Source organism: Channa argus, chromosome 20 (genome assembly GCF_033026475.1).
Source record: "Channa argus isolate prfri chromosome 20, Channa argus male v1.0, whole genome shotgun sequence".
NCBI lineage: Eukaryota > Metazoa > Chordata > Actinopteri > Anabantiformes > Channidae > Channa > Channa argus.
Genome location: NC_090216.1, coordinates 3,946,570 through 3,972,721, shown reverse-complemented (window position 1 = coordinate 3,972,721; position 26,152 = coordinate 3,946,570). Strand labels below are relative to the sequence as shown.

Genomic DNA, 26,152 nt, shown 5'->3' with positions numbered 1-26,152 from the left:
GTTTGCAACAAAAAAAACAGCAGATTTAAAGTGTATTTGAATGACGCTGGTGACCTTTGAACAAATCTTCAAGTGTTACAAGTGTTGTCATGTCATCATCTCCAACACTTTACCTCTCCTTCCCTCCCTCCCTCCCTTCCTACCCTCTTTGTCCTCCCTCTTCCATCCCCTCACCCTCTAATCCTATACTCCTGCCACCCACCCAGGATACCAAAATATAGATCTGGAGCTGCAAACCCCCACAGAGCTGAACTACATGCCCCCTACCCCTCTGCGCTCAGATGACTTCTTTAGCGAGGGTGATGCTAGTGTAGACTCCCCTAGCAAAACCACACTCACTAGACCTAGCGATCTGTCTCTCACTCAGACCATCACAACCTCCAGCACTGACCCACTCACAGTTGCCCCAGGTCCTGGATCCTGTGCCCTAGAGCCTCCCGTCGCTCGGTCAGAAAATACAAACCTGGCAACTGAAGAAATTATGGAAGAAAATATTGGGCTGGATTCTTATGAGTGCCCAGACAATGACAGAAGGGCAGTAGAGAAATCGGGAAAGGGCACAGAAGAACTGAAGGCAGGGAAAGATGTTGTTTTGCAAAAGAACCCAAAAGAAGACGCTCCTGCAGACACTGGTCATGGTAACGGAAGGGAGGAAGAGGAGGAAGAAGAAGAAGAGGAGATGACCCAGGAGAGGCTGCAGAGGCTGCTGGAGGATATAAAGCTGGAGGGAGGCTTGGAGGATGAGGAGATGACTGAGGAGAGGGTGACTGCCATCCTCGAACAAGTACGGCAAGCAGAAAAAGATATGTGTTCAGTTCCAGGGTGGAGAGGTGAAACAACGGGTGCCATCGCAGAGTCAGCCGCCCCTGGCAACAGCCCTGGAACCGAAGAGGGCAGGTAGGATTTGTTTTGACTCTACCATTCACCGTCAGGGCAGTAGTTTTGTGATAGCGGGTTAAGTTTATCCACTCACTAAATTTTACTTCGTCAGCCCCGACAGTCTGGCTGATTCACCCGAGCAGCCATTGACTCAGGCCGACAAACAGAATGGACGTCACACTGATGCAGCCAGGGACGGGAAGGAAAAGGAGGCCGAGAGGAAAGGATCTCAGGGGGACAGCAGCACAGTGGGATCGAGCAGAGCCCGGGAGGAAGAACGCGACAGGTCCCAGCACAAAGTCCAGGTGAGGGATGATCTGCCAGATAGGGCGTGTTTAAGGCAGCTGTTATATACAGACATTCAACGATTAAATTCTGTTTCACTCAACGTAGAGTGCATAGGACTCCAAGCACAGCCCAGGACTGTGAACCAGCACTTTTTTCACTTTAGATGCAAAATTAATCATATAGAATTTTAACATATCCTTAATATATTAAAATCATGCCTACAAACACTCTGGGGCTTTAATGTCACTACTGCTGGGCTGCCTTCATCAGGGAAGTGTGGAAGCAGCCAGCTCCGATGAGGAGGCCACCGTCACCACCAGGGTGTACCGCAGACGGGTCATACTCAAGGTGTGTGAGGCCCGGTGTGCGATCAGGAACTCTGTGAAAGTGTGTGAAGAAGAGTGGCTCACAGAAATAGAAAGATTACAAAAGTCGCATGTTTCATACAGAGGAAGTAGCAGAGTATGTTTCTATACATTTATGTTTACATGGAGCGTTTTTCCTGTGCTGCTGTAGAGTTTGTAAGAAGATCATTTAGCAGGTTTCCATCTACCTGTTGTGCTGTTCATCGCAGTGTTTTATACACCAACCTGAGAGGAAACGCATGCAACAGAAAGACCACATGAAAAAGACAACTTTGGTCATTTTCTAAACGAATCTAAAGCACGTTTTTGAACGGTTTAAAACAAAATGTTGGCAGAAATCGCCATGACATTTAACTTACCTTAGAGTGAAGAGACCAGTCACCCAGTGGAGCAGTGTGTCCGGCTGATGCGATTTGTAATTGTCTACAGCACAGATGAGTAAGCTCATCCAGGTTGGGCACGAACAGACGATGCCTGGGAGTAAAGACTATTCATTGTTTTACGGTTTTTATGGGGATTATTAGACACACGATTAATTTAGAAACTGATCCAAATGCTCCCTTAATTACATCGTCTTGTTGCACCAGTGGTTTGATAATTCACATTAGCAGGTGGAAAGATGCAGAATTTCTGGAAATGTCGTTCAGAGTTGCACTTTATGTGGATGGAAACCTATTTGTAGCTTGTTGTATAAGAAGGTTTGTGTGGATGTTTAACCTTGCTGAAGCATGAAGTGCTACTCACAGCTCGTTGCCGTGAGTCACTACATTAGCTGCTGTGCGCGTTGGCTTTTGGCTTTTCTAGCTGGTCTGTGGGCTGTTAGTTTTCCTGCATTTGTCTACTGTATGCAGCTGTACCTCGGAGTAATTCTGAGGCTGATTTCCACAGGAGCGGGAGTGAAGGCATCACATTTTGGGTAACTTGATGTTTAAGCTCCAATGCACATTTTATTTATGAGCTGCAACCACGTTATTTTTTCTCTAAATAATCACTGAAGTTTTTGATTTTCTTTGAATCAGCCCATTGTAGCAGCTGTAAAATACAGATCCTCTGTCTCTGACAGGGTGACGTGTGTGTGTGTGGTCAGCTGACATTTGTTTGAAAATGTCGCTCTATTTTTCTGAATGACCAGCAAAATCCTTCCCAGCCTGTATCTTTACACCTCTGTTTTTTCCCCACCCACTTCTCCCGTCCCTCAAATCTTCATCCCAGGGAGAGGAGGCCAAAAACATTCCTGGAGAATCTGTAACAGAGGAACAGTTCACAGACGAAGACGGAAATCTAGTCACCAGAAAAGTAACCATCCTCGCCCTCATCCATCACCTGTCACCTCTATCCTCACAGCAAATGAGCTTTTTAAATCCAAGTCTTAAACCAGTGTCGCTTGTATCATATACTACTTCATACACCTGCACACCATCTTTTCCATGTCTCCCTCCTCCCAACATGCTTCTGCCCTCTGCAGGTGATCAGAAAGGTGGTGCGCCGTGTGGGGAACTCCGAGGAAAGATGGGAAAGTGAAGGCAAACCGCTTACAGAAGTTAGCGGTGTAGCAGCAGGTGGAGAAAACACTGCTTCTCCTGCAAAGTTAGCAGCAGCAGGAGCGACGGGGGGTAGGGGCAAGAAGAGGGGCAAGCGTTCCCGGCAGGGCCACAAGGCCGAGAAGCCTGGAGGGGAGGCCCAGAAAGGGAAAACTGAGGTTGGCGTTCATAAAAACCAACCGCCTTAATTAGTCACCTGAACTCTTCTGGCTTAATTGCTCTTGCATGAAGCTGTAGTCGTATGTCAACACCAAATCACATAAATCCGAGTAATGTGATACAGTCACACCCACAGCTCTCCACAGCTTGTAGCTCACCGCTTTGTGTTTGCAGCTTACACCGCTTTTCTCCACCCATAGGCCTGATATGAAGAGGTCGTGTCAGTAGAATCTATTGCTACCTTTTCTGCACCAAACAGCAAAGAGCTCCAGATAACAGCAGCCTGTGTGGGAAACCAAGCACTGAGTAGGAGGGTCAACAGCCCTATTTTTATGCATTTTGCAGTGGTTGCGCTGTGTGTGTCGTACCAAACGTGCAACAGTCCTAGCTCATTGATTGTGGGCTAGAGAACTACTAACATTGAGGAGTGTTTCAACTAACTTTGATGGAAGCATGAGTGATTTGGTTCGCAAATATATGAAGAACAATTTTAACCTTTGTCTTCCTCAACTCGTCTTTCTTCCAGCATGTTGCGTCCTGATGAACAGTAGCTGAGCTCTGAACTCATTAACACACGAGTCAGATTCAGTCACAGCACCACACTTATTTTTTCTCCCTCTCTCTTCCCCCTTTTTGTTTTTTTGTCTCTGCCAAGCCTGAAGATGGTGCCAACAAGAAGCAAGGGAAAAAGACTCACTCATAACCGTAACGCCCTCCACTAAACCTGGTAAGAGTCTGACAGCTGTGATTTGGGATTTTTCCATTTAGTTTTAAAAAGTACATATAAATGTACACATTTTATGAGCATAATGTATTAAATGAAGATTATTAGTGCAACAAAATGGTCCAAAAATGCAAGTTAATATTGGTTTAAATCAGCACAAAAATTTTTAATTAAAAAAAACATGGAGTCATGGAGCTACATTTATTTTAAAGATGCACAAGCAAAGTTAATTGCTTAAATGCATCTTCTTATTTGCTGTGCGTCCTCCTGCTACCTTCCTTCTAGCTAACAGCTATATCTGCAAATCACATGATTGCAGAATTTTTGGAGACAGACAAGGATTTAACATACGAAAATAGGATTAAAATTTACTTCATCTGCAGCAGTTGGCAGAAAATTAATGCACAACTTTAGCAATATGAAAAATTCAAATCTCCACATGCATCTGTCATGTTTACGCACCAACCTCGACATGGAATAAAGCTTGATGTAGAATGATAGTGACTTTGCTTCACGTCTGCTTTACAAATTACGTCATTCACGTTCAATGTTTATTCATTCTCGCCGACTGCACCTCCTGTGCTCTGTACTTATTGGACCAAGAAAAAGTGTATTTAAAAAAATAAATAAAATCTGATTTTTAATATTAAATTTGTCAGTTTACCCTCCAGGTCCACGGATGTCCACCTGTGACACCAGCTACACCCTGGGAGAAGAAACCAACCAGAGCCCATGAAAACGAAGGAGCCTTGTCAATCAGCCAAAATGTGTCTAAAGCTTTCACTTGCAACGCATGGATTTCAGCAAGGCAACACAAAACGTTCCCTTTCTTTTGATTTCGCATGAGCATGTCACCAAACTCACTCTGTGTCGGAACATCAGCTGAAGGACACGCGTGGACGTGAGCTGGAACTTTATCTTTGATGAACGAAAGGCGTCTGTGACCAAAGACTCAAACCGCTGACAGATGAGGAAGACGTGTGATTCACTTTCTCTCAGACACTCGCCTTATGTGGTATTTTTTTCCCTCCTGGACTCACAGTATTGGGGTGCACCGTGTGGATCATTTTTATTATTTTTTTTAAGAAATATAAAGTAACTGCATAATTTTGTTGTATATAAATGAAATCTATGAAAATCAGTAGCGTCACAGATCGTTTATGCACTGATTGGAGTTGATGGCGCTTTGCAGAGTCGGTGCGTTTGTATTGGAAGGCCGACACTGTTCGAGCAGTGTGCGACCTGACACGCTCTTCCCAAATGAATATAAAGCAGAACAAAAACGCCGTGTGTAAAAGAGAAAGAAAGAAACTGCTTGATTTTAGACAAAGGACATTTGTTGACAGAAAGCCAACGTCTACTTCCGCTCGCTCTCTCCGTGGAACATTGTCTTTCAGAAACAATGTTTTGCTGCATGTGGCATCACTTTATTTTAACACTCAATTTTGTTCCCTCCTAATTCAAAGCACTGTAATAAGATTTGAGGGGGGTTGGATGGTCCTTCTGTATTTGTGAGCACTCATAATAACCCTCACGTCTGTCACCTATAGCCATTTTTATTTTAGATTTGTTTTTTGGGTATTTTTAAAAAAAAAAAAAAAAACAACACACTCCGCACTTGTGGTGAGTTAAAAAAAAAAAAAGAAGCTTTGTTCTTGCGCTTCAGGACAGTACTGACAGTTGGCACATTGCTGCTAGCAGCCTTTTGTGTGCAGCGGCAAATAGAAATGTCACTGTCAGTCTGTGCTCCCATCGTGCACACTAGAAAAGTACGTTTAGGCTTGTAAGTTTGCTGTGGTTTTACAAAGGGGGAAGGTTTTTATTCTTTTTGACTTTGATCAGAATTTAATCGGTTGCATTTACACGAGAGCAGAGAATCCTAAGTTTTAGCTCCATTCTTTTTACCGACAGCTAAAAATCACAAAAATAAAATCACAATATTGATCACACATTAACATCTTGATTGTCTGTTCCTATGTAAATCGTTTTTCTGTTTTTGCCTTTTTTCATACAATCATCCTAAAGCACCCATTGCTGATGATAACTCTGGTACTGACATGTATGACAAAGCAAAATAGCATACACTGGATGATCCTAGTAATTATTTAAGCAGATAAAATAAATCGTGTTTAAATGGAACATCTGTGAGTCAGTCTGGTTTCTCTTTATGTTTATCATCTGCTCATTTGCCAAAATAAAAATCGAGGTGGACTTTCACTTTTGTCCAGGGCCTGTGCTTCTCTGTAAAGTTTCCACAGCAAAAAGTGTGGAGCAGCAAAGGCTCTTGATTAAAGAGGATGGGGAACACGATAGATTGACCCCACCCTGTGCTTCCACTGCTTATGCCAACTGAAGCTAACCACGTCCAGCCATGGCCATCCAACAATCGTGCCATTGCTACATTAGTCAAATGGGTTGGAAGAGAAGTGAACTGCCTAAAGAATGTGTTAAACTACTCAGTTAAGCGACTTTGCTTTGCAGCTCAAAGAAGATTCATTGCCAGGAAAAGGACATGTAATGAAGTCATGAAGCCCGCTGTGACGACCCCTGAGGGGACAGGCCGAAAGCCGTCGATCATGGAAGAATATTTGTATAAATATCCCACAATCATTTAGTAAAACTGTGTGTCAGAGGTCTGATCACCAGCCCACATGCCAAATGATTTTCTAAGCAAAAGCAGACAGGAAGACATTCAGTCAGTCTCATATGGGCCTGTATTTATCAAACGTGTGGCTTCCACTTCAAAAGGCTCCAAAGTGACAAGAGCAGTAAAACGTAGGTCTCTTGATGATATTCATCTCACAGCAAAGTAACTTTACTTCATTTGGTCCAAAGCAAAAACAAGTTCATAGGAATAGACACATACATATACTACACATAGTCCATCCACGTATGATGAAGTAATACGACATGGACCAAAAACGTGTTGGCAGAAGCTACTGCTTAGTATATCTAACATCACCACACAAATAAAATTCATCCTGTATCCAAACTCGACTACACACTGACCAAGATTTCATCATTTGATAGTATAAATGTTAATAACTACATTAATTGAAGCAAAAAATATGATGTAATATCAACGTGGCCCCTAGAAATAAAAAACACTGACACTGTCTTCGGTGAGTGAGACTCGTGCGACAGTAAGTAAATGTTGCCTTGGTAACAGTTTGTATCTAAAGTCCGTCGTCTTCCATTTTGCCTTTTGAATAACAAATTCCGACTGCTGTCACCAGCTGGTTGGGAGAGTTGTTTCTTCTCACGCAGGGGTCGATTCAGGAGCCACAACGTGCACCAAACGCGTCAGTTGGCTTCTGTCGCCACCAGTCTTTGATATTGGCGCAGTTTTGGGAACAAAAGTGACTTGAAAGTCCGAATATTCAGCATTTATTCTCAGAAAGTTCTGATCTTAGTGTCAGAACTTTATTTGGTTTTTTTATATATTACAGCAACATGTCGTCCTAAGTTCCTGTGAGTCTGAATGTGTCTTCTCAGCTCCTCCTTCCTCAAGAATCTTTTCCGGCAGATGTAGCAGCAGTGTGTTCGCTCGCCTCCATGGACGACCATGTGTTTGGTCAGCGAGCAACTTACAGAGAAACTTTTCCCGCAGACGTTGCACAGATACGGCCTCTCGCCTGTGTGGGTCCTCATGTGAATTTTCAGCGTTTCACTGAGGTAGAAGCTTTTGTCACAGACGAGACAGCGGTGTGCAGACTCTCCTGTGTGGATCAGCATGTGGGTTTTCAGATTCCCCTTCAGTCTGAATCCTTTCCCGCAGACGCTGCACAGAAAGGGTTTCTCCCCCGTGTGGATCCTCATGTGTGCTAACAAATACCCTTTACAGCTGAAGCACTGAGCGCACACGCTGCAAACGTGCGGTTTCTCGCCCGTGTGACTTCTCATGTGTTCCTTTACAGACCTGTCGTGGGTAAACGTTTTGCCGCAGATGCTGCAGCCGTACGGCTTCTCTCTCGTGTGAGATCTGGCGTGTATTTCCAGTTTCTTAGGCCCGTCGAAATGTCTGCCACAAACTCGGCACTCATTCTTCCTGTTGTAAGTTTGCAGGTGAAGCCTCAAGCCCTCCTCAGTCCAAAAATGTTCCCCACACACGCCACACAGATCCGTGTCCTTCTCGTCTTCCTGCACGTGTTTCAAAAATGAGGCTCTGAACCTGTAAAACCTGCCACACACCTTACAGCAGTATTTCAGAGGGTATAAATCCTTACAATCACCGCTCCAGTTTTCCGTGGTGGCCTCTGAGAAAGATCCTTTGTTCGTCTCATCCTCATCACTGTCACTTCCTTCACTTTCCTTCCAGTCCTTATAGCTCTCAGCCACTTTGCTCTTGGGAACAGAGCACTCTGTCAATGACCATCTGTCATCGCTTTGAGTCAGGCAGCTAATTTCCTCATTGTGTGTTTGTAAGTGCATCCTCAGGCTCTTGGTGGAGTTCAAAAGTTTCCCGCAGACCCAACACAGATTGTCTGAGGTTGGAATTTTTGTTTGTCCTTCTTCGCTGTCTCCATCACTATCACTGCCATCAGCCACTTCGCTCCCTACGTACGAGCAGTCAGCTGATGACTGTTCGTCATCTATTGGATCCCTGCAGCTCTTTCCCACATTGTGCTTTCGTAAATGCACCTTCAAGCTTGTGGCAGAGTTCAGAAGTTTTCCACAGACCCAACAGAGATCTGTGCTATGTTCATGCCTAAGTACATCCCAAAACTCATGCTCTTTGTTACTGTTGGCATCTTCACTCTCACGTTCTAGATTTTTTAAAGACGGAATCTTGTGCTTTCCTCGAGGCTGCATCTCCATCCCTTTGCATGTGATGGACATGTGAGGGCTTTCCACAGATTAACTCAGGATCTCTCTTAGTAGTTGCATTCCTAAATGGTGGTGGACTGAGCTCACAACCTGACGCAGAGAGTGGCAGTGTGTCTAAAGCCAGGATCTAGGGAAAATTCAGCAAGAAAATACTGTAAGTGACGATGAATCCCACAGGCTCAGATACCAAAACAAAAGCCATATTTTACCGTTACCTCAGTCAAACTAACCAAATTATATGTTGAAACACAACGTCGAACAAAACAACAAATATAGCAATATACAGACTTGCGCATTAACATACGCAAATGTAACCCCAGTGCATGCTGGGAGAGTTCATCACATGATCAACACTCAGCTAATCAATCAAATGCTGATTATGGTTTTAGCTTTTTTGTGACCCAAATGAACAAGGAGACAATCAACAGGGTTAGTTTTGCCTGAATTACATGAACTAATGGTAGGAAACAAGCTGCTATGAACACACAAAAAACATTTAAAAGATACTGTACACGAATGCTGATACTGATACTTCTAATCAATTTGGGGTAAAAGTTAATATATTGTAGGTTTACTGTATTACGCTACATGCAACATGTAGTTGTGCAATAATCCTTTGATGGACTATGACATGTCCCCGTTTATCCTGACGTATAAGGAGGATTGTTAATCAGATGAGATGTTGACTGTTGTAAGTTTTGCTTTGTGATTGAATGAAGTGACGGGCGTTTCACTGGCTCGTCATCTGCTCATTCCGGGACGCACGCGCCGGTAACACGTTTTGAGAGATCGAGAGTTGCCACAGCTGACAACCAAAGCTTATGCTACAAAATGATATACTGACACCTTTGGAACTTCAGTTCGAGGCCTCTGTAATCTCCTGTGCTGCCGCTGAAATTCGCTTTACAGGCTGCATGGAGCGTTATTAAGCTGAAGGACCTGGTTCGTGCAGCAACTTCCGCCAACGTCACGAAGCGTCTGTACTCCGCAGCGGCTCACAATCTCAATTCAAAACCTCCAGCTTCACACATGATCATTCCTTCAATCTGGAGACATTTCTGATATTAACCCTGCAGTTTATACAAGACTTTGTGGTGCATGAGAACGGAAGAGGCGCCATACTCCTTCCGCCTGCGGCTTCTCGCTGTCCGTCACACTGACGGCACAAGGGCGCCATCGTGTGTGTATGTATGTATATGTGTGTGTGTGTGTGTGTGTGTGTGTATATATATATATATATATATATATATATATATATATATATATATATATATATATATATATATATATATATATATATATATATATGCGCCTACAATTCCTGCCTACAATTCAAATCAAACAACAACATTATCTCATATTAAAAACGGAAGTTATATTTCACAACACAAGAACTTTAAAACACAGACCGATCAGGCATAACTTTATAACCACCTGTGAAATTTAATATAACGCACTACAGCAGCTCTGCCACGAATATTACTTTTACAAGGTCATAATTTCTCACTTTTTGGGTTGAAACGGTCACAAAGTTGATCGTTCTCCTATGTGTTTGTTCTTAAGGTCAAAGTGAGTATTGGAGTCATACTGGCGTTTATTATATGAAGCGGTGGTCCCTATGTTTTGACCACCACATTTTAAAATTTAAAATTCTTATAATGCTGTGTGCTGTTGCCAACGTAAACACTACAAATGATAATACTGGACAGAGTCACTATTTACATATACACAACAAAATAATTCAGTCCAGGAGCTTTAGATCAATTTATCAACCACTGCACATGGTAATATTTTATAGGTCGGGAAACTGCTATTTATTTACAAACACTCTTCTAATAACTTTAAATTACATTTACAGAATAAATCAATTTTTGCAGTATAAACAATACCTGTTGAATAATGCACCTTGTTTTTTTTCTTTTTCTATTTTTAAATTCGCTGTGCAGTCAAAAAGCGGGTTTTATTCACCATGTAAATCATTTCATCATCATGAAAAAGTGCATCTATTTTTTTGTTTGTTTGTTTCTAACTGTTCTCCAACTGACACACAAAACGAATCTCATGAGAACTTTAAGAAGTTGACTTGAGTTTCCAGACCTGCCGTGTCGCCATCATCCTCTGCGCGGCAGCTGCTGCCAGACTCCGGGCGACCAGCGGCCTCGTCACCTCCATATCAAACATGACACACGAGCAGAAGGTCTTTTCTTCGATATCGGAACAATTCAGATACAAATTTCCCCCGCAAAGGCAAATTAAAACCTGCAAAATTCTTCCAGTGTACATAAAGAAGAGCAATATTGTTTCCACTTTCGCATTCTTCTTCTTCTTCTTCTTCTTCTTCTTCTTCTTCTTCTTCTTCTTTTACTGCCCTCCTCTTGCAGATCGATGGAAACTGGGGTGTGATATTTTTGACAATTGCAATACATTTCAGAAATGTTTTCCCATTTATTTATGTTTTTACATCTATAAGTAAAACCGAAACCGTACACATAAATAATATTCACAGCTAAATAGACCAAATAAACCTAAATATGAGAAATATGATGAATTATTCTATCAATTTCTGTAATTGTTGTTACTGACTGTTATATATTATATATTTTAGATACGGGTCTTTTCTGCATATTTGTCATTAGTGTTATTTGTTTTGCGCGGTTATGTGCACCTGCATTTGGGAGATGAGAGCAGCAAAAGTGAATATATATATATTTTTAAATCATATCTTTTTTTTTTTTTTTTTTTTTAACAGCAGTGAGGCACAGATGTTTTTCATGGCTCAGCACTCGTCAGGGATGTCCCGCAGATATTCTGCAGAACACAGGCAAATATTGAATGTTCAGCCTGAACTGTTGGCCGTATTTACACTGACTGACACACAGCTGTATGACGTGTGCATCTATGTCATGGCTGCAGGTCAGGCCAAAGGCCAGGACTTTGGGGTTGTGTTAATGATTTTAGCTCACTCCAGCATTTTTATCTCATGAAGTTATTCAACAGCCAAAATAGGAGAGGGGGGTTTCTGGTGAAGGGTGGGGTGGGGATCATGAGAGTGTGTATCTAATGTTCAAACGTTATTGTCTTCAGTTTGATCTCACTACAGTCACAGTCAGTGAGATAGAGGTGAAGATTTTCATTTTCCTGTGCTGCTTCCTGAGATTTGTTTCTTTTAGGTCAAACATTTATTTTGTAGGCAAATATCTACAGACAGCATACCACAGCCTAAAGTAGTTTCTAATCCTGCAAATCTATACAGATGCATACACCTCATTTTAAAATATGTAATATGAAATATTCACCAAAGTAAAGCACAAAAAATAGTGAAAAGCAAAGAGCAGTGGCCCATCTTTAAAAACGGGACTCTGGTATTTTACGTTCTGCTGCACTGAAACCATTGGACTAAAGTAATCAACTTAATATGTAGATGGTTATGGCTCGCGGGTTAGGTCTGCTTAATTTACTTACTTTTGAAGTCACAATTCGGTCAAATCCGCACATGCAGACAGGAGAATTTTACATTCAGTGTTACGTGCTTCATTATCTCTGCTGTAACTACACTAAACATCCATAGAACAGACAAACAAATGTTTATTGTGACTCCAGAACCTGGTAGGTTCACATTCATGGGCACAACAGGGAAAAACGTTGTAAATGGGAATATGTTTAATCACCTCTGCTAAAGTATTGTATCTTTACCTGAGTTAAAAAGTAGCTGCAAGATTTGTAGTTTTTACTAAAGTAAAAGACATCGATAGATCCTCCACCATTAGGAAATAGATGCTATTTACTGTGTGTGACTGGTGAGGTTAATGCTAAATAATGGCCAAGAATCTCCAAGCCAATTCATACATTTAAACATGTTTATTAAAAAAAATCTTCAACACTGTTTGAAGAATGAACTTCAAAACACCATATTATTACAAATGACAGGACATTAAAGCTGTGAGTGTTAGTGGTGCTGTGTCACACAGCACCTGCAAGCAGTCATCTGTGTTTTTGCTTTCTCCTTTTCCAGGACCCTGAAACCACTGTGGTTTGCAAAATGACAGCTGGGATCAGCTCCAGCAGTCCGCAAGCCTAAACAGGTGATTGGCTAAGATGCTGGATGGATGAATGGATACTGTGCTAAATTCAGAATAGGTGTTTGTAAGTAAGCTGCGTGTCCTGGGTTGTGCTTTCGCTTAGTGTCACACAGTGCACAAACAGCTCAGCGTTCAAATGACACAAGTGACAGTTTCCCATTGATCCCATTCTGGTTTTCCTGAGGATCAGCTGGACTTACATATGCATTAAGCACCAGTGGAAAGTTTTTCTTTTTACCTGGAAGAAACTACACTTCCACTTAATTAGTCTTTAGAATCTAAGATCGCCGCTCACAGTCCCTTTTTGTTCTGCAGCCTCAGAGCTCCATTCACACAGTACGGGATGATACTGACGGTGACCAGAGGCACGGTGGCGCTCTTGCAGAAGGACAGCAGGTAGAACAGGGGCGCAGTGTGGGTGGGAGGTTTGAAGGAGTCAAACAGGTGCAGCAGGAATAGAGAGCTGATGATGCACCCTGCTTTGGCCAACGTGCTGTTGCTCTTCTTGGTCTCGATGTACAGGGGCGAGTGCAGACCCAGGCCCAGGCCGAACAGGCTGCCCATGTTACGAAGGAGGCTGGCAAAGGGTGTAGTGTCCAGGTGGACCCACTCAGGCCTGACGCACCACTTCTGGGCTTTCTCCAGGGTCCACAGCAGGTCCACACCCACAGCTTTGAGCAGGAGGTAGAAGCCAACGGCGAAGGAGGTTAAGAAGAAGGTGGTGTAGAAGTACTTCTTCATGCTGGCGCTGTAGATCCACTGAGTTCTGTTGAAGGCTTCAGCCACCATCATACCTTAAAGAAAACAATGAAATCCCAGGTCCAAAGTTAGATGTTATACATTAGGACATTTTTTAACAATGTTTGCCTAGAGTTTGTTTTTTAAGGCTACATAGAAGCTTCCCTGCCCAATTCTGAACCTACAGATACTAAAATGAAATGTATTTACAAATCTCCTTACTGACCTGCGATGACACCAGCCACGACCTGGTGGGGGAAGTGAGCAGCGATGAAGACTCTGGAAAGACACACACACACCTGGACTCCCCAGAATAATGTCCACAGAGTGGCCTTCAGGTACCTGTCAAATTACACATTTAGACAAAATGACTAATTTTGCTACGCACATCTTGAAACATAAATATATTGATTTACGTCAATCTGACTATCTGCTCCAAAACAAGCAACCTTTTAAGGCAATATAGCAATCAACACAGTTATTATTCTATACTTGTCATGAGAACCTCAGCTGCTTGGATATCAAAACAACCCAAGGACGACCTTCTACCCTAAGTCAATGATCAACCACAGCGCAGAACACATACCGTGTCTGCAATGATAAGCTCTGAGTGGGAAAAAAATGGTAAACAACTGTGGCATCAACGGGGACAAGTGAAAACCGAAAACTCGAAGCAGCTGTACATTTTCGTGGGCTCACCAGTCTTTGTTGGAGGACTTCTTGCCTCCGTGTGTCCTCCCGCTGCTCATGATGGCGAGGACGGAGGTCGCCAGGGTGTAGTAGATACCTGCAGCTCCCATAGCGTGGCCAGAGGGGCTGCCTGGGTGACACAAACACAGACAGGAGAGATCAGCATCTGAGTCACTTCAGTGGAACATTCATTCATTAACTTTTGCTTAAATGTATGTAGGAAGCTACATACATTTCCAAGGGAAAAATGGGGAAGAATATATGCACACACACACACACACACACACACATACACTTAACTTAATGAAGGCATGTATCTAAATATAGTGACATCTCTCACCTGGTCCAGTCTCACAGGTCATGGGGTATTGCTCAATGTGAGGAGGAACCGTGTTGGAATAGTGAGCCGTCTCATGGACCCACCAGTAAGGCCTCTCCCCAAACAGAATCCTGAAGCAGACAACAGAAACATGCCCCTGGTTATTGCGTAAAAAAAAAAAAAAAAAAAAAAAAAGGACATTTAAATTCACACACTCAAATTCAATACCTCACTCACCATTTAAACACCAAGTTCAGCCAGTCTCCAATCACAGCCACCCAGATTAGCTTAATGCCCACGGACGGCCGCAGGTGAAACCAAAGTGGGAAGAAGATGAAGAAGGTGTTCCTGAGATCCGCCGCCCAGGACACCCACAGGAACAAGCCCTGGGCATCCTCGTAGTTTCTCTGCAAGTAGTGGGTGGCGCTCACCCCAAAACCCTGCACGGAATCCATCAGAGCACCAAACATCTCAGCCACAAGAGGGAGAAATCCCGGTCTGGTGGAGTGAAACTGAGTTAGACAAGAAAAGAACTGTAGCCATCAGGGACACAGCTGGTTGGTTTTATACCAGTGGGATCCACTAACCAAACGCATGCACACGCTGATCTTTGGACCTTGCACATGTGTAATAAAACACTGGGACTTGGGAGAGTTGTCCTGGATTGTCACACAAACAAGGGGGACAGATAACGGCAAAACAAAACGTCAGTAGCCGTCTTTATCAGCAAACTACTGTACGTAACCCAAAGAGATGAAGTCAGTGGACCAGCAGCCTTGTGTCACAATTATGACCCAAATTAAACCACTCGCATTCAAACCACCAGTTTGAAAAGTGACTATTGCATCTAATTGTGCTGCGAAAGATCTGGGATTATCATCTCTGTCCTCATTTTGGAATAAAACAACCCATGAGGTTGTTTTTTCCTCATTGTTTCTTTCCTATATGAAGCTGATGAAGTAATAATTTTTAGCTCATGTAAATGCTTTTTAATGCTTTGATGAGAACAATGGAGTAACCCATGTGTAGGCTGCATGAGATCAGTGATTTCATCACCTTGTTCTGACGGAGAAGAAGCTGAGGAGGTAGTTGGAGATAAAAGGGAAAATGCACCGTGCTGCTCTGTTATGACATATCTGTCTGGTAGGGACACGGCATCACACATGAGCAGAAAATGCTCATGATAAGAATTGTATCAGTCACTTTGGGGTTCCAGGTCGGTGTAGGAGGTAGGAAATGACACACTCCACGCTTTGAATGGGACACGGGAGGAAAAAAACGTAACCCCAGATCAATAGATTTCACAAGCAACTGGCTTGGAACAGAAGCCACCTTTTGATTATTCAAAGAAAAAGAAAAAAGGTTTTCCCAGAAACATGTGACATGTCAGAGGGGTGGTGGCAGATTTCTGCAGAGATGGATTTTAGCAGAGGGGGCCTCAGGGGTGTAAAGGTTAAGGAACTTGTCTGCACCGTCCCAAAGGCAAACAAAATTTCTAGCCTTGAGTAAAGTCCAATGGGGATCACACAGAGGCAGAAAACAGGGGACTGCCTGAAAGGGTTTGGCAGCCGTCTAACCAACAACAGCGACAAAACAGCCCGGATTCAGTGCACCATCCTCAGGCTGTGATATCATGGATCTTCTCCACAGCTGGGGGGTTGGGCTGGCCGTCCACCTGCAGACAAAGTACAGCAGGTATGAGGGTTTGTTTGGTCTGGCGTCCACAGTGGCGGATCTGCACACCACCTTCTTCTGGCTGTTCCCAATCTGGTTCCACCTGCGGAGGGACACGGGGCTCAGGCTGCTCTGGGTGGCCGTCGTCGGAGACTGGCTCAACCTGGTCCTGAAATGGTAACGTATGTAACGGTGAAACTCACTGAGAGGAAGAGAGAGTGTCAACGACTGTAGTTCTGAGTGTCTCGGCTTCCTCGTGGCAGGGTTCTTTTTGGGGAGAGGCCATACTGGTGGGTTCACGAGACACGCTTTTATGGAGCAGGACCGGTCCCCTCCCTGCAGCAGTTCCCCATCACATGTGAGACGGGACCAGGTACGGCTGCTTGTGTCTTTTAAAACTACAAGTTAAGACCTACTTACCAATTCCCGAAGAGCTCGTCACAAACCAGGAAACACTGTCAGAGCTGATATCATTTGCTGATTTATCAAGTGCCAACAAAATATTATTACGCATCTAAGAGACTGTAATAACTTGAGCATTTTGTCCTTGTCTCTAGTGATGAGTTGGACAGAAAACATGGGGGCAGAGACGGGGGGCAAAGAGAGGCAGAGAGCGTTTGACGTGCAGCTAATGTCCTCTGCTGAATCCAGGACGCTGCAGTTGCATGCAAGCGTCCTGGATTCAGCAGAAACCACTGAGCTACCAGGGAGCTCCGTCTCTGCATTACCTGAAGTTTTATTCAAACATTGTCATTGTAAAACAATCCAGTGATCAATCAGTAAAGTAATTAGTCAAACCATTGTCCAAAATAGTTCAAACTTAACCTCAGCGCGCTTCAACAGTTACAAGCTGCTTAGACACTGACACAATCTAATGATGGGTTTGTAACTCATACAGGAATTGTGGCTTCAGATGACTTCACTTCTTTGGATCCATCATCAAGCTAAGCACAAACAGGGAGTTGTGGATTTCGCAGCTTCTACAACGATATTAGTTGCTTGTTACTTAGTATTATATACCTCTAATATTTCGTTATTATCTAGATATTCGCCTCCCCCAGTATTACCGTGCCATTACCTCTATATGACCTTTTCATTTCTGCAATGTTACTCTGCTACTACTAAGCTGTAAAGTGCAACCAGTATATTTTTTTACTAATATACAGTAACACAACATACTTTTACTTAAGTATTACTGTATGTTTTATTAAAAAAAAAACGTACATAGTGGTTTTACATGCAAGAAACCTTTTGAGTAATTTTCACGCATTTATTATGTCTCCTCAACTAATTGTTTTTTTGACATTGCTATAAATGTGATTTCAGCCCAAATTACAGGGAGCTGTGCAGTGTTGATATTTACTAATACATATTGACATTTAGGTGATATGTTAGTTGTTTTTATTTATTTATTTATTTTACAGTTAACCTGTAACGAAACAAAGTCTAAGAATTACTCTGTCCGTTGCAGGAAGCCCTTCAGGTCACGCGATGGGTGCAGCTGGCGTCTGGTTTGTGATGGTGACAGCCCTACTCTCCATCGCAAAGGAGAAGCGATGCCCCTCTCTACTATACAAGCGAGTCCATCATTACAAAATCCTTCATTTCAGTGTTTCTTCTCAATCAAAGTAAAGGCATAATTCCTCTTCTCTCAACACTCTCTGTCAGGTTTTTGCAGATAAGCCTGTGGATGCTGATGGGCTTGGTGATGCTGGTGGTCTGCATGTCCAGGGTCTACATGGCTGCCCATTTCCCACACCAAGTTATTGTTGGCATCATCACAGGTCATTCTACCTAAACAATGACAAACTTGTGCTTAAATCGAGGGTATATGTGTGTTTCCACTGTGGGTTTGTTTGGGAATTTGGTAGCACGGAGTTGTACAGGAGGTAAAACTACTACTTAACTACGTAAAAGCTCTTTTTCTCTGTTTTTGTGTCAGGTCTAATCGTAGCTCAGCTTGTCTCCAAGAAGAAATGGATCTACAGCGCCAGCATGAACATGTACCTCATCACCACCCTCTTCTTGACCTCCTTCGCTGTTGGCTTCTACCTCCTGCTCAAAGCGTTGGACGTGGACCTTCTGTGGACCCTGGAGAAAGCTCAGAAGTGGTGCATCAGGCCTGAATGGGTCCACCTGGACTCCACGCCCTTCGCCAGCCTCCTACGTAACATGGGCAGCTTGTTCGGCCTGGGCCTGGGCCTGCACTCGCCCCTGTACAGCCACACCCAGAAGAACACAAGTGGCATTTTCAAGACGGGATGCGTCACCATGTCGTTAATCTTGCTCCAGCTCTTGGATGGATGGACATTTTCTTCTGAAAACCACATGACTTTCTACCTTCTGTCTTTCAGTAAGAGTGCGGTTGCACTTTTAATCCCGACCACCCTGGTGCCGTGGGCCCTCTGCAAGATTGGGAAGGGAAAGAGAGGAGACAAGAACTTGTGAATCCGGTCCAGCTTGTAGTTATTAGTTGCATTTTCTGTGTTTACTGGGATTATAGGATTGTTCCTTTGAATGTTTAAGACTCTAGGACAATGTCCACGATTGACTGTCATTATGTTGCTAAAGTTGGATGAGAGGATAGAGGCCACTTTAATGTTTGTGCACTGATTATGAGGCCTGCAGATCATTAGCTTAGCTTACAATAGCCTGGCTTGGCCTTAAGGAAACATCTTACAACCTTTCAGCACAGTAACATCTTATTATTTCAAAAACAAAAAAAGCCTAAAATCAGAAGTGTGTGGTTTGACTGTGAGCAAACCACATACAACATACTGTGCTTTGTGCTACATTTATCTGATTTTACAAACAAAAAATGTGATCAATTTATAAGAATCGTGAGCCTATTTCTAACCTAAGTTCACTGGCTTTTGTGTATTAATATTTAGTGGATAGACTTGGAAATGGTCCAGTAGTCTGTCAATCTTTTCATCTAACTCCCAACAAGAAAACAAATAAGTGCATTTCTTTCCTAAGAAAACATTTGCAAATGTCTTTTTACTCCTGGACTGAATCCCTCTGGATATCGAACTAGGTTTTGTTTGTCCGCTGTCATTTCTCTCAGAAAAAGTCTGCACATGCTGCAGAACACAAGTATACACGTCTTGTAAAAAAATATTTGTATACAAATACAGCGAAACACCCAGGAAGCAAATATGCTTTTTTCAAGCAAAGAAATGAACATATTGTTAGAATTTTAAATAAGACCTGTTTTTTATAACCATATCAGAGTTGTTGTCATTTTTAAAGTGCTTTGCTGCCCGGCTGCTTTTCTCCCGATGTCTCAGACTGATACTGATTAATGCTGTGGCAGGAACAAGCATTAAATATTAACCAGAGCATGCTCCCTCCACTCGGCAGTCCCACATAGTGACACTGGCTTTCACCACAGCCATGTGCTTTCAAAAGAGACACAGAGGGTCAAGGGGCAGACATCACACGTGTCCCCAGAGGCTTTAAAAGTAGTACATTGTTCAGACGTGTGTTACAGAGATCAGCAGGATCAGCATTAACAAGCAGCAGTGACTGCATCAGAGACATTGAGCAACAGCTTAGATCAGTTTAACACTTTCAGCTCAGATTGCATGTTTTGCACAATGATGGACACATGTGATTTTGTTTCTGCTGTTTAATGTCACACACAGTTGTAGCGCACGGATTCCTGTGTTTTTTTTTTTTTTTTCAGTCTACTCCCCTGAATATTTTAAAATCGAAACGTTTGCAATGATTATGCAGATTGGGCAAAATTTATTTTAAAAACCCGGTAACAACGTAGCTTCCTGTACACATTGCAACCAGTATATCAAATATATTTTAACACATCAGCAGCAATTCAGTATTGTGCAGTAGTGCACAGGACAAATGCTAAGCTAAAAACTAAGTACTAAGTTTTAAGTACTTGAAGTAGAATTTTAATCATGATTAAACTTCTATTCCACTACATTTCAGAGTAAATGGTTTTTGTGTTTTTTTTTTTTTTGCTTCATTGTAAAGATTTTACATCTTATTAACTCGTCACCCTTCAGATTTTAAATGGCAAAGAAGATAAGCTTTAGAAAAAACTACAAACTTATAAAGATTTAACCTGGTTTCCAATGTTTGAGGCAGCGTCTGGTCAGGAGTTCATCTCTACTACGTCAAAACAGAAAAATCAGTAAATCAATAAAATTTCCCTTTCTACCTTTAAATGCTTTCAGTTAAACAACAGTATGAGGTTATTAATTTGACCAAAAGAGCACATATCATTTTTCATTTCACAGCCCCTTAGAAACATGTTGTCTCCCCCTCCAACGTAGAGCCAAACCTCTACATTGTAACCACTGCACTAAAATGCCTGTACACTGTACATGAAGCTGTGAAAAGTAGCTGCCGATTCATTTCTATTACTTACGTTTTTGAGTATTTCTAATAATGTACATGTATGTTGCTTATCACAGAACTGTGCTTTTTCTATTTTAAATCCAGGACTATGTAATAGTGTTTTTAACACATTTTACTTTAGTAAAGAATCAAACTGCTTTTCCACCTCTCACACACGTTATGTAACATTTCAAATAACCTGAATGGAAATTCACTTTGACTTCAGGCGGTGAGTACAGACATACATGCAGTCATGTTTTGGACTTCATTCAGAAGGATTTTAAGAGGGGGGAAAAATATCAATCTGTTGTAATAGGAGTCTCATTAAACCTGAAGGAAATTATAGAAATGCTGTGAATAAACAAAAGTGCTGAACAAAGATTTTCTTATTTAAGAATCCGGAGAGCAAACTTTAATCACATTTGCTTGAAATCTTTTAACCAATAAAACATTTGCAAAACTTTTTTTATTCTTTATGGCATAAGACACGTCTTTCATACATGTCTGTGCTGTCAGGGCTTGTGCTTTCCCTTTTATACTCTGGACATAAGCTACAGTGACATCTACAGGTCAAAATGATGCACAGCTACCTGATGATTTATGGAGATCACATAATACGCATTTCACTTTTTAGAACAGCATAAAGCTAACTGTGCATTAAATCCCAAACACACTCCAAGCAAGCACAAACATGCCAACAAATTCACAACCTCTTATTAAAAACTTTTATTTTAAACAGAATCAATGCCTCGCAGTAAGACATGCTTTGGTGACTTATGAATTTTCACTGAAAATCAATAAGCCCGTGGTCCTAAAACCTGCTTAATATTCACGTTTGTTACGACTATACTGTGTAATGTATAACATTCGGAGCAAAAGAAAAACAGCTGTCATGTTGCGTCTCCTATAAACAACCATCCTCTAGAAGATGCATTAGGTGCCTAATATAAAAACCTACATTTAGAATAATAAAAAACAAGTAACATTCACTGAAGCAATAGGCATGAAACAAATCACTCCGAGGACAAATTGTTTAATTAAAATTAAAAAATACATTGCTCTTTTTTTGTCGTCTATGATACGTCTCCCTGTTTTCGGAGAGAATAATTGTCTTCAGACAATTTAAAACAAAAAAAATACTTTACAATTAAAAAGAAAAACATCTGCGTCATGTTCGTGTTGGGAAGTGGTGTTGTTGGATGGGGCTGTGCTGATTGTTTTGAGGTCGGTGAATGTCTAGTTGTAGTCCTGTAGACCAGGAGCCAGGCTATGGGAGCTCAAAATGGGCATGGGCAGGGAGACGGGAGCGGACAGGGTGAGGGTGGAGGCTGCGACGGTCGGACGAACATCAGTACAATGCATCACTATTACTGCTTCGAGGCCTCTTGATCTTCTCAATGTTCTTCAGGATCATGTCGTGTAACGTTACCTTCACAGAAAACAAACGGAAGCTTAGTGAGGAGACCATAAAGAGGAAATACTTGGAGTTTGTGGCTTTAAGACAAATTTGGAATAGAAGTAACAGGTGTCACGACATACATATTGATTTCTGAGCTCGGAAACTATGATCTTCAGACTGATGTATTCCTTCTCATCAATCTCAGTTACTGTGCGCCGATAGTCCTCCTAATAAAAAGAAACAATTAACTTGGAAAGATGTTTATTCATTCTACATATTCAACCAGAGTCACACAGTAAATACAAATTGTTTTCATACATCCGAAACATTGGTTTTATTTCAGTCGTGTTATTTCGAAATGGTGGACAGCTCAAAATATTACAATACCCACAAGACTCAGTCTCCATCATGGAAAAATCATTCATTTCCAAACATTGACAGGTTCATTGATAGCTCTTAACTTTTTGCACTTTTCCTGTTCCTGGAGTTCAGGACCTCACCAGAGAAATAAGTGCTGAGCTGCACTCGAGATTACGGCCTTTAAATAGGCTGCTGCACATGTCACAAAGTGGGAGACCTGCATATTTTTTAGACATGCGAATTAAAAAAAAATTTTTTTTTTCCGAGCTTGAAATCATTTGCGTGTCACTCAAAAATGAGCAGCTAGGAAACTGGACTGTGTGACTCTTCTGTGTAACAGTTATGGTTGGAGAACACACTCAGACTTCCGTTGTGAAATCATTCTCACCATTTACAATACTGTTTTCAGAAAGCTTCCCATATTCTTTGAGCTGTAACGGTCCTTTATTTCGTTTTTCTTCAGTCATTTAGTTGGAATCATTTATTCACTTACCACATGTGGATATTTAGCTATTTTAGAAACCAGCTTTGCCCTTGTGATGTAGTATCTAAAATGAAAGAAGACAGACACAATTGTTAAAGGTAACGTTTTCAACAAGATGAAAAAGGAAACAGGTAAAGCAGAGCAATCTGGCACCAGTTTCCTGTTCATCAATGTATTACGTACAGCGGATCAGGGCTTCCTATACCTTGATATCTGGTCGAGGTAAGATGCTGCCTCTCCTTCAACTGTTCTGAGTTCAGCTACTGTCTCCTCCTGGATGGACACTCCGAAGTTGTTGCCGTCTTCTATCCTGGGAATGAGGAGCTGAACCCACATTTTCACCTGCAGAAGAAAAGACAAAGTCTTCATTACTGACTTGGCATTGAAGCCCAAATAACTGAAATTATACTGAGATAACCTTCTGATGCAGGAATATGGTTCTTGCTGATGCCACTTACTGTGTTACATTTCTCTATGAGTGTACGGATCTCTGGCTTGACCTTTTCAATAAGTTCAACGAGGTTTGCGTTGCTCTTCATCATCCCGCCAGGCACGACGAAGACCTTGGTGCCACTCACTGGGGGACACGGTAAGAAAAGAATGATTACATTCTTAAAATATGAGATGCATGGCATTATTATTATGCAGTCCAAGTAAATCTGTGTAAAGTTTTACACAGCTTTGTCTTGCAATAAAAGCAAAACTGTGGGTAAATACATTTCCATGACACTGATCCTATCCAAAAAAGAAACAGCGAGTATTTTTCAAAAATAATAATGATTTGATCACACTTACCCATGTCTTCCTCACCTCCATCCTCCAGCTTTCTCTTTTTGGCATTTTGCTGTGCAACAGAAAAAACAGGGTCAGGCGACATTTTGCAGTTATTATAGGGACCTAGGACCTAATTTGAGTGTAAAAATGGAGGCTCACCGCCTCTAGTCCATCATGCAGGTTTGAGAGCAGGATGGGGTCTGGCACTGTCAGGTTTATCTCAGAGTGTATCTCTTTCAGTTGAATTATGTTTATGGTTGGGTCCTGGAAGACAAAGAACACAAGCTGAAATGTTTCTCCACAATTGACGCTCTGTGATAGATAGATGTGTTAAACATGAGATACTTAACATTAATTTTGAATTTAACAATCATTTTATTAACCAAATGACTTTTTTCCCCCCACTTTTCTTAGTCACATCCGATGATAAACTGAATATTATTGGAGCAAGCCAAAGTAGTTGTGCACTTTTAAACTCTACAGCTCCCATTTACTTGTCTTTCATTTTTATTTTATTCATAATGATTCGTTTAAATGAGACAAATACCAATGTGGTGTAAAGCTTTCAGTCTCAACCTATTTTCCAGAACGTTAATTAATCATGTCTAAAGCTGCACATGCGAGATTAAAGGATTTGATCTGCATCTCCCACACCGAGCCCTGTGCAGAGATCTAAAACAATATAGTCCAAACATATCTAAATAAAAAGGTAAAACTGACCTTGAGGAAGTGATCAAGTTCCAGTAATTTTTTCGGAAAAAAATTGGCAACTAGATCCTCTGCCTGAAAAAAAGAGAGACTTTTAATAAAGAGTTGGTTTGTAATAACGATTTGTGTTTGTGTAACCGTGCTCAAATTATAGACATTTAAATGAAGGTAATTCATACTTACTTCTGCAGTAATACGTTCCCTGAAAGCATCAACCTTCAAACAGTAAAATACATAATATAAGCACAAAAATCAGCACCACCTGAATATGAACCCTGCTCCCTCCATGTTTCTATAAACTCAACACAACCAGACCTCCTTAGAAGAAACATAACTGTGTATTAAGTTTGCTAAGTCGGTGAACCCAGGGTGGGGCTCTTACAGTTGCCTGTTAAAACAAATTGTATGCAAAGATACAAATCTTTGCGAGGCAAAAATTTACAAACTAAAGTTCCACTTGACTTGAAGTTGAATTGCTCTGCTTTGAGTTATTTGCCCAGGCTCTTGAAATTTCCTTTGGCCAATCAGTGTTTTCTTTAAGTGCCTGTACTTCCAGATTATTTAAAAAACTTAAAACCGTTGAGTATTAATAGTAGTAGAGTATTTTTGTAATGTCCATACCATTTAAAGCTACCAGTGACATATAGAATTCGTATCTGAATTCTAACAATGTTCAGCTAACCCCCCACACATGTGTTTGGTACATGTGTCTCCCACAACAATGGATAACTGATAACATAACATGGAAACGTTTAAAAGCACATTTAAGAATTTAAACTTATAAAATGTTCTGATGTGAACTCTTATTCCCTTTTGGAAATGACGCTAGTTGTAAGTTAATATGCACTGTTAAGTGAGGCAGTTCTGAGGTTGGAGGTACGGGAGAAACGTACAACCTCTGCCTATTGTGCATACATTAAAATGTATTTATAAATGAATTTCAAAGTTGTAGTATTAGCGAACCTGAAGCCGGTATGACAACGGCAGGTTTTTAGATTGCTAACCTGGCAGCTACTAAGGCCTTTCATTGTGCATGTAGTCTATAAAAGGTAGCTGCTATGTGCACACATAACGACTTGTGGCAAATATCGCTGCACTAATAATGAAGCTTGGCGTCACCGTGACACAGCACCTGTCGGCAAGTTTGACAGGTGCGTTGTAACAGACCAGCCGGTTAGCCCTTGATAGCCGCTATCAGCCCGGCCTTACCAGAGCTCCCACATCGTGCCACAAAATGTGGCTAACACGTTAGCAGTCAAATGGCAACAACAACAAACACGTCGTATATACTCAGCCGGAGTTCCCAAACGTCAAACCTTGCCTTGGTTTTGATTTCATTGTCCACCTTGAGGAGTGAAGACATCTTATGTGATCAGAACAGGGGAAGAACGATTGTCTCCACAGCATTAAATTCACTGTAAACGTGTGGTCTCTTGCTTGTCAGCCACACTTGTGTGAGCTTGAAGATGACGACATTAACTCGCGACACACGCTCTTATCGCTGCGCATGCGCACAAAACGAACGTCCTTAAAACACAAATGGAGTCAAGTTATTTGTAGTAAATATTGTACAAATGAGGTGTTCAAGATCAGGCTGTGGTCGGGCACTGAAATAAGCATCGTATCTTTGCTTTTTTATTTGGTACGATGCACAAATAAATGACATTTTAGGGATAAAACTAACAAAAACCTTCACATTTGGACGGTGCACTAGGGGGCGGTAAAGCACCAAAGTTGGCTTTGTCAACCGCCAAAATACGCAAGCGAGGAAGAAGAACCGAC

At 41.8% G+C, this 26,152-nt stretch overlaps 5 protein-coding genes across 56 annotated transcripts in view; 2 read left to right on the top strand and 3 right to left on the bottom strand.

The window, feature by feature from the left end:
* Window positions 1–6,095, top strand: part of LOC137105903 (ankyrin-3-like) — a 133,102-nt gene extending 127,007 nt beyond the window's left edge. For 41 of the 50 annotated variants that reach the window (XM_067488651.1, XM_067488646.1, XM_067488671.1 and 38 more), the window contains 7 exons: window positions 207–897; window positions 992–1,184; window positions 1,438–1,515; window positions 2,745–2,828; window positions 2,998–3,231; window positions 3,888–3,959; window positions 4,616–6,095. In XM_067488651.1, the coding sequence (XP_067344752.1) occupies window positions 207–897; window positions 992–1,184; window positions 1,438–1,515; window positions 2,745–2,828; window positions 2,998–3,231; window positions 3,888–3,935 (1,328 nt within the window). In that variant the 3' untranslated portion in view covers window positions 3,936–3,959; window positions 4,616–6,095. The remainder of the gene's footprint in view (window positions 1–206; window positions 898–991; window positions 1,185–1,437; window positions 1,516–2,744; window positions 2,829–2,997; window positions 3,232–3,887; window positions 3,960–4,615) is intronic. The other 9 variants (XM_067488691.1, XM_067488690.1, XM_067488647.1 and 6 more) reach the window with 8 other exon arrangements.
* On the bottom strand, window positions 5,452–12,482 carry LOC137105908 (gastrula zinc finger protein XlCGF57.1-like). 3 transcript variants are annotated; one of them, XM_067488704.1, is made up of 2 exons: window positions 10,881–12,482; window positions 5,452–8,910 (listed from the first exon to the last, which is right to left on the bottom strand). In XM_067488704.1, the coding sequence occupies exon 2, from the start codon at window positions 8,793–8,795 to the stop codon at window positions 7,380–7,382; it is 1,416 nt and encodes a 471-aa protein (XP_067344805.1). In that variant the 5' UTR covers window positions 8,796–8,910; window positions 10,881–12,482; the 3' UTR covers window positions 5,452–7,379. The 3 variants fall into 3 exon arrangements, with proteins under 3 accessions (XP_067344805.1, XP_067344803.1, XP_067344804.1); XM_067488702.1 differs by lacking the exon at window positions 10,881–12,482 and adding an exon at window positions 9,630–9,962; XM_067488703.1 differs by lacking the exon at window positions 10,881–12,482 and adding an exon at window positions 9,723–9,962.
* Window positions 12,483–12,626: 144 nt separating this feature from the next.
* Window positions 12,627–15,164, bottom strand: g6pc1a.2 (glucose-6-phosphatase catalytic subunit 1a, tandem duplicate 2). Its single transcript, XM_067488705.1, has 5 exons — window positions 14,847–15,164; window positions 14,631–14,740; window positions 14,300–14,420; window positions 13,827–13,942; window positions 12,627–13,656 (listed from the first exon to the last, which is right to left on the bottom strand). The coding sequence occupies exons 1-5, from the start codon at window positions 15,077–15,079 to the stop codon at window positions 13,154–13,156; spliced, it is 1,083 nt and encodes a 360-aa protein (XP_067344806.1). The 5' UTR covers window positions 15,080–15,164; the 3' UTR covers window positions 12,627–13,153.
* A 152-nt stretch (window positions 15,165–15,316) lies between these two features.
* g6pc1a.1 (glucose-6-phosphatase catalytic subunit 1a, tandem duplicate 1) lies at window positions 15,317–20,228 on the top strand. Its single transcript, XM_067488706.1, has 5 exons — window positions 15,317–16,460; window positions 16,547–16,656; window positions 17,755–17,860; window positions 17,952–18,067; window positions 18,226–20,228. Exons 1-5 carry the CDS (start codon window positions 16,243–16,245, stop codon window positions 18,729–18,731), a joined length of 1,056 nt encoding a protein of 351 aa, XP_067344807.1. The 5' UTR covers window positions 15,317–16,242; the 3' UTR covers window positions 18,732–20,228.
* Window positions 20,229–21,662: 1,434 nt separating this feature from the next.
* psme3 (proteasome activator subunit 3) lies at window positions 21,663–25,847 on the bottom strand. Its single transcript, XM_067488707.1, has 10 exons — window positions 25,692–25,847; window positions 24,554–24,586; window positions 24,383–24,445; window positions 23,822–23,926; window positions 23,684–23,732; window positions 23,347–23,465; window positions 23,094–23,230; window positions 22,898–22,952; window positions 22,185–22,271; window positions 21,663–22,074 (listed from the first exon to the last, which is right to left on the bottom strand). Exons 1-10 carry the CDS (start codon window positions 25,731–25,733, stop codon window positions 21,994–21,996), a joined length of 771 nt encoding a protein of 256 aa, XP_067344808.1. The 5' UTR covers window positions 25,734–25,847; the 3' UTR covers window positions 21,663–21,993.
* Window positions 25,848–26,152: the final 305 nt, after the last annotated feature.

Excerpts from the sequence above, each read along its gene's own strand:
- g6pc1a.2 (XM_067488705.1), bottom strand. The coding sequence starts at position 15,079 with ATGTTTGGTGCTCTGATGGATTCCGTGCAGGGTTTTGGGGTGAGCGCC. Across the intron at positions 14,741-14,846 it reads CTGAACTTGGTGTTTAAATG|GATTCTGTTTGGGGAGAGGC; the intron begins GTGAGTGAGGTA and ends TGTCTGCTTCAG. Across the intron at positions 14,421-14,630 it reads GACCTGTGAGACTGGACCAG|GCAGCCCCTCTGGCCACGCT; the intron begins GTGAGAGATGTC and ends TGTGTCACCCAG.
- LOC137105908 (XM_067488704.1), bottom strand. The coding sequence starts at position 8,795 with ATGTCCATCACATGCAAAGGGATGGAGATGCAGCCTCGAGGAAAGCAC.
- psme3 (XM_067488707.1), bottom strand. The coding sequence starts at position 25,733 with ATGTCTTCACTCCTCAAGGTGGACAATGAAATCAAAACCAAG. Across the intron at positions 24,587-25,691 it reads ACAATGAAATCAAAACCAAG|GTTGATGCTTTCAGGGAACG; the intron begins GCAAGGTTTGAC and ends TACTGTTTGAAG. Across the intron at positions 24,446-24,553 it reads GGGAACGTATTACTGCAGAA|GCAGAGGATCTAGTTGCCAA; the intron begins GTAAGTATGAAT and ends TCTTTTTTTCAG.
- g6pc1a.1 (XM_067488706.1), top strand. The coding sequence starts at position 16,243 with ATGGATCTTCTCCACAGCTGGGGGGTTGGGCTGGCCGTCCACCTGCAG. Across the intron at positions 16,657-17,754 it reads CACATGTGAGACGGGACCAG|GAAGCCCTTCAGGTCACGCG; the intron begins GTACGGCTGCTT and ends TGTCCGTTGCAG. Across the intron at positions 18,068-18,225 it reads TATTGTTGGCATCATCACAG|GTCTAATCGTAGCTCAGCTT; the intron begins GTCATTCTACCT and ends TTTTTGTGTCAG.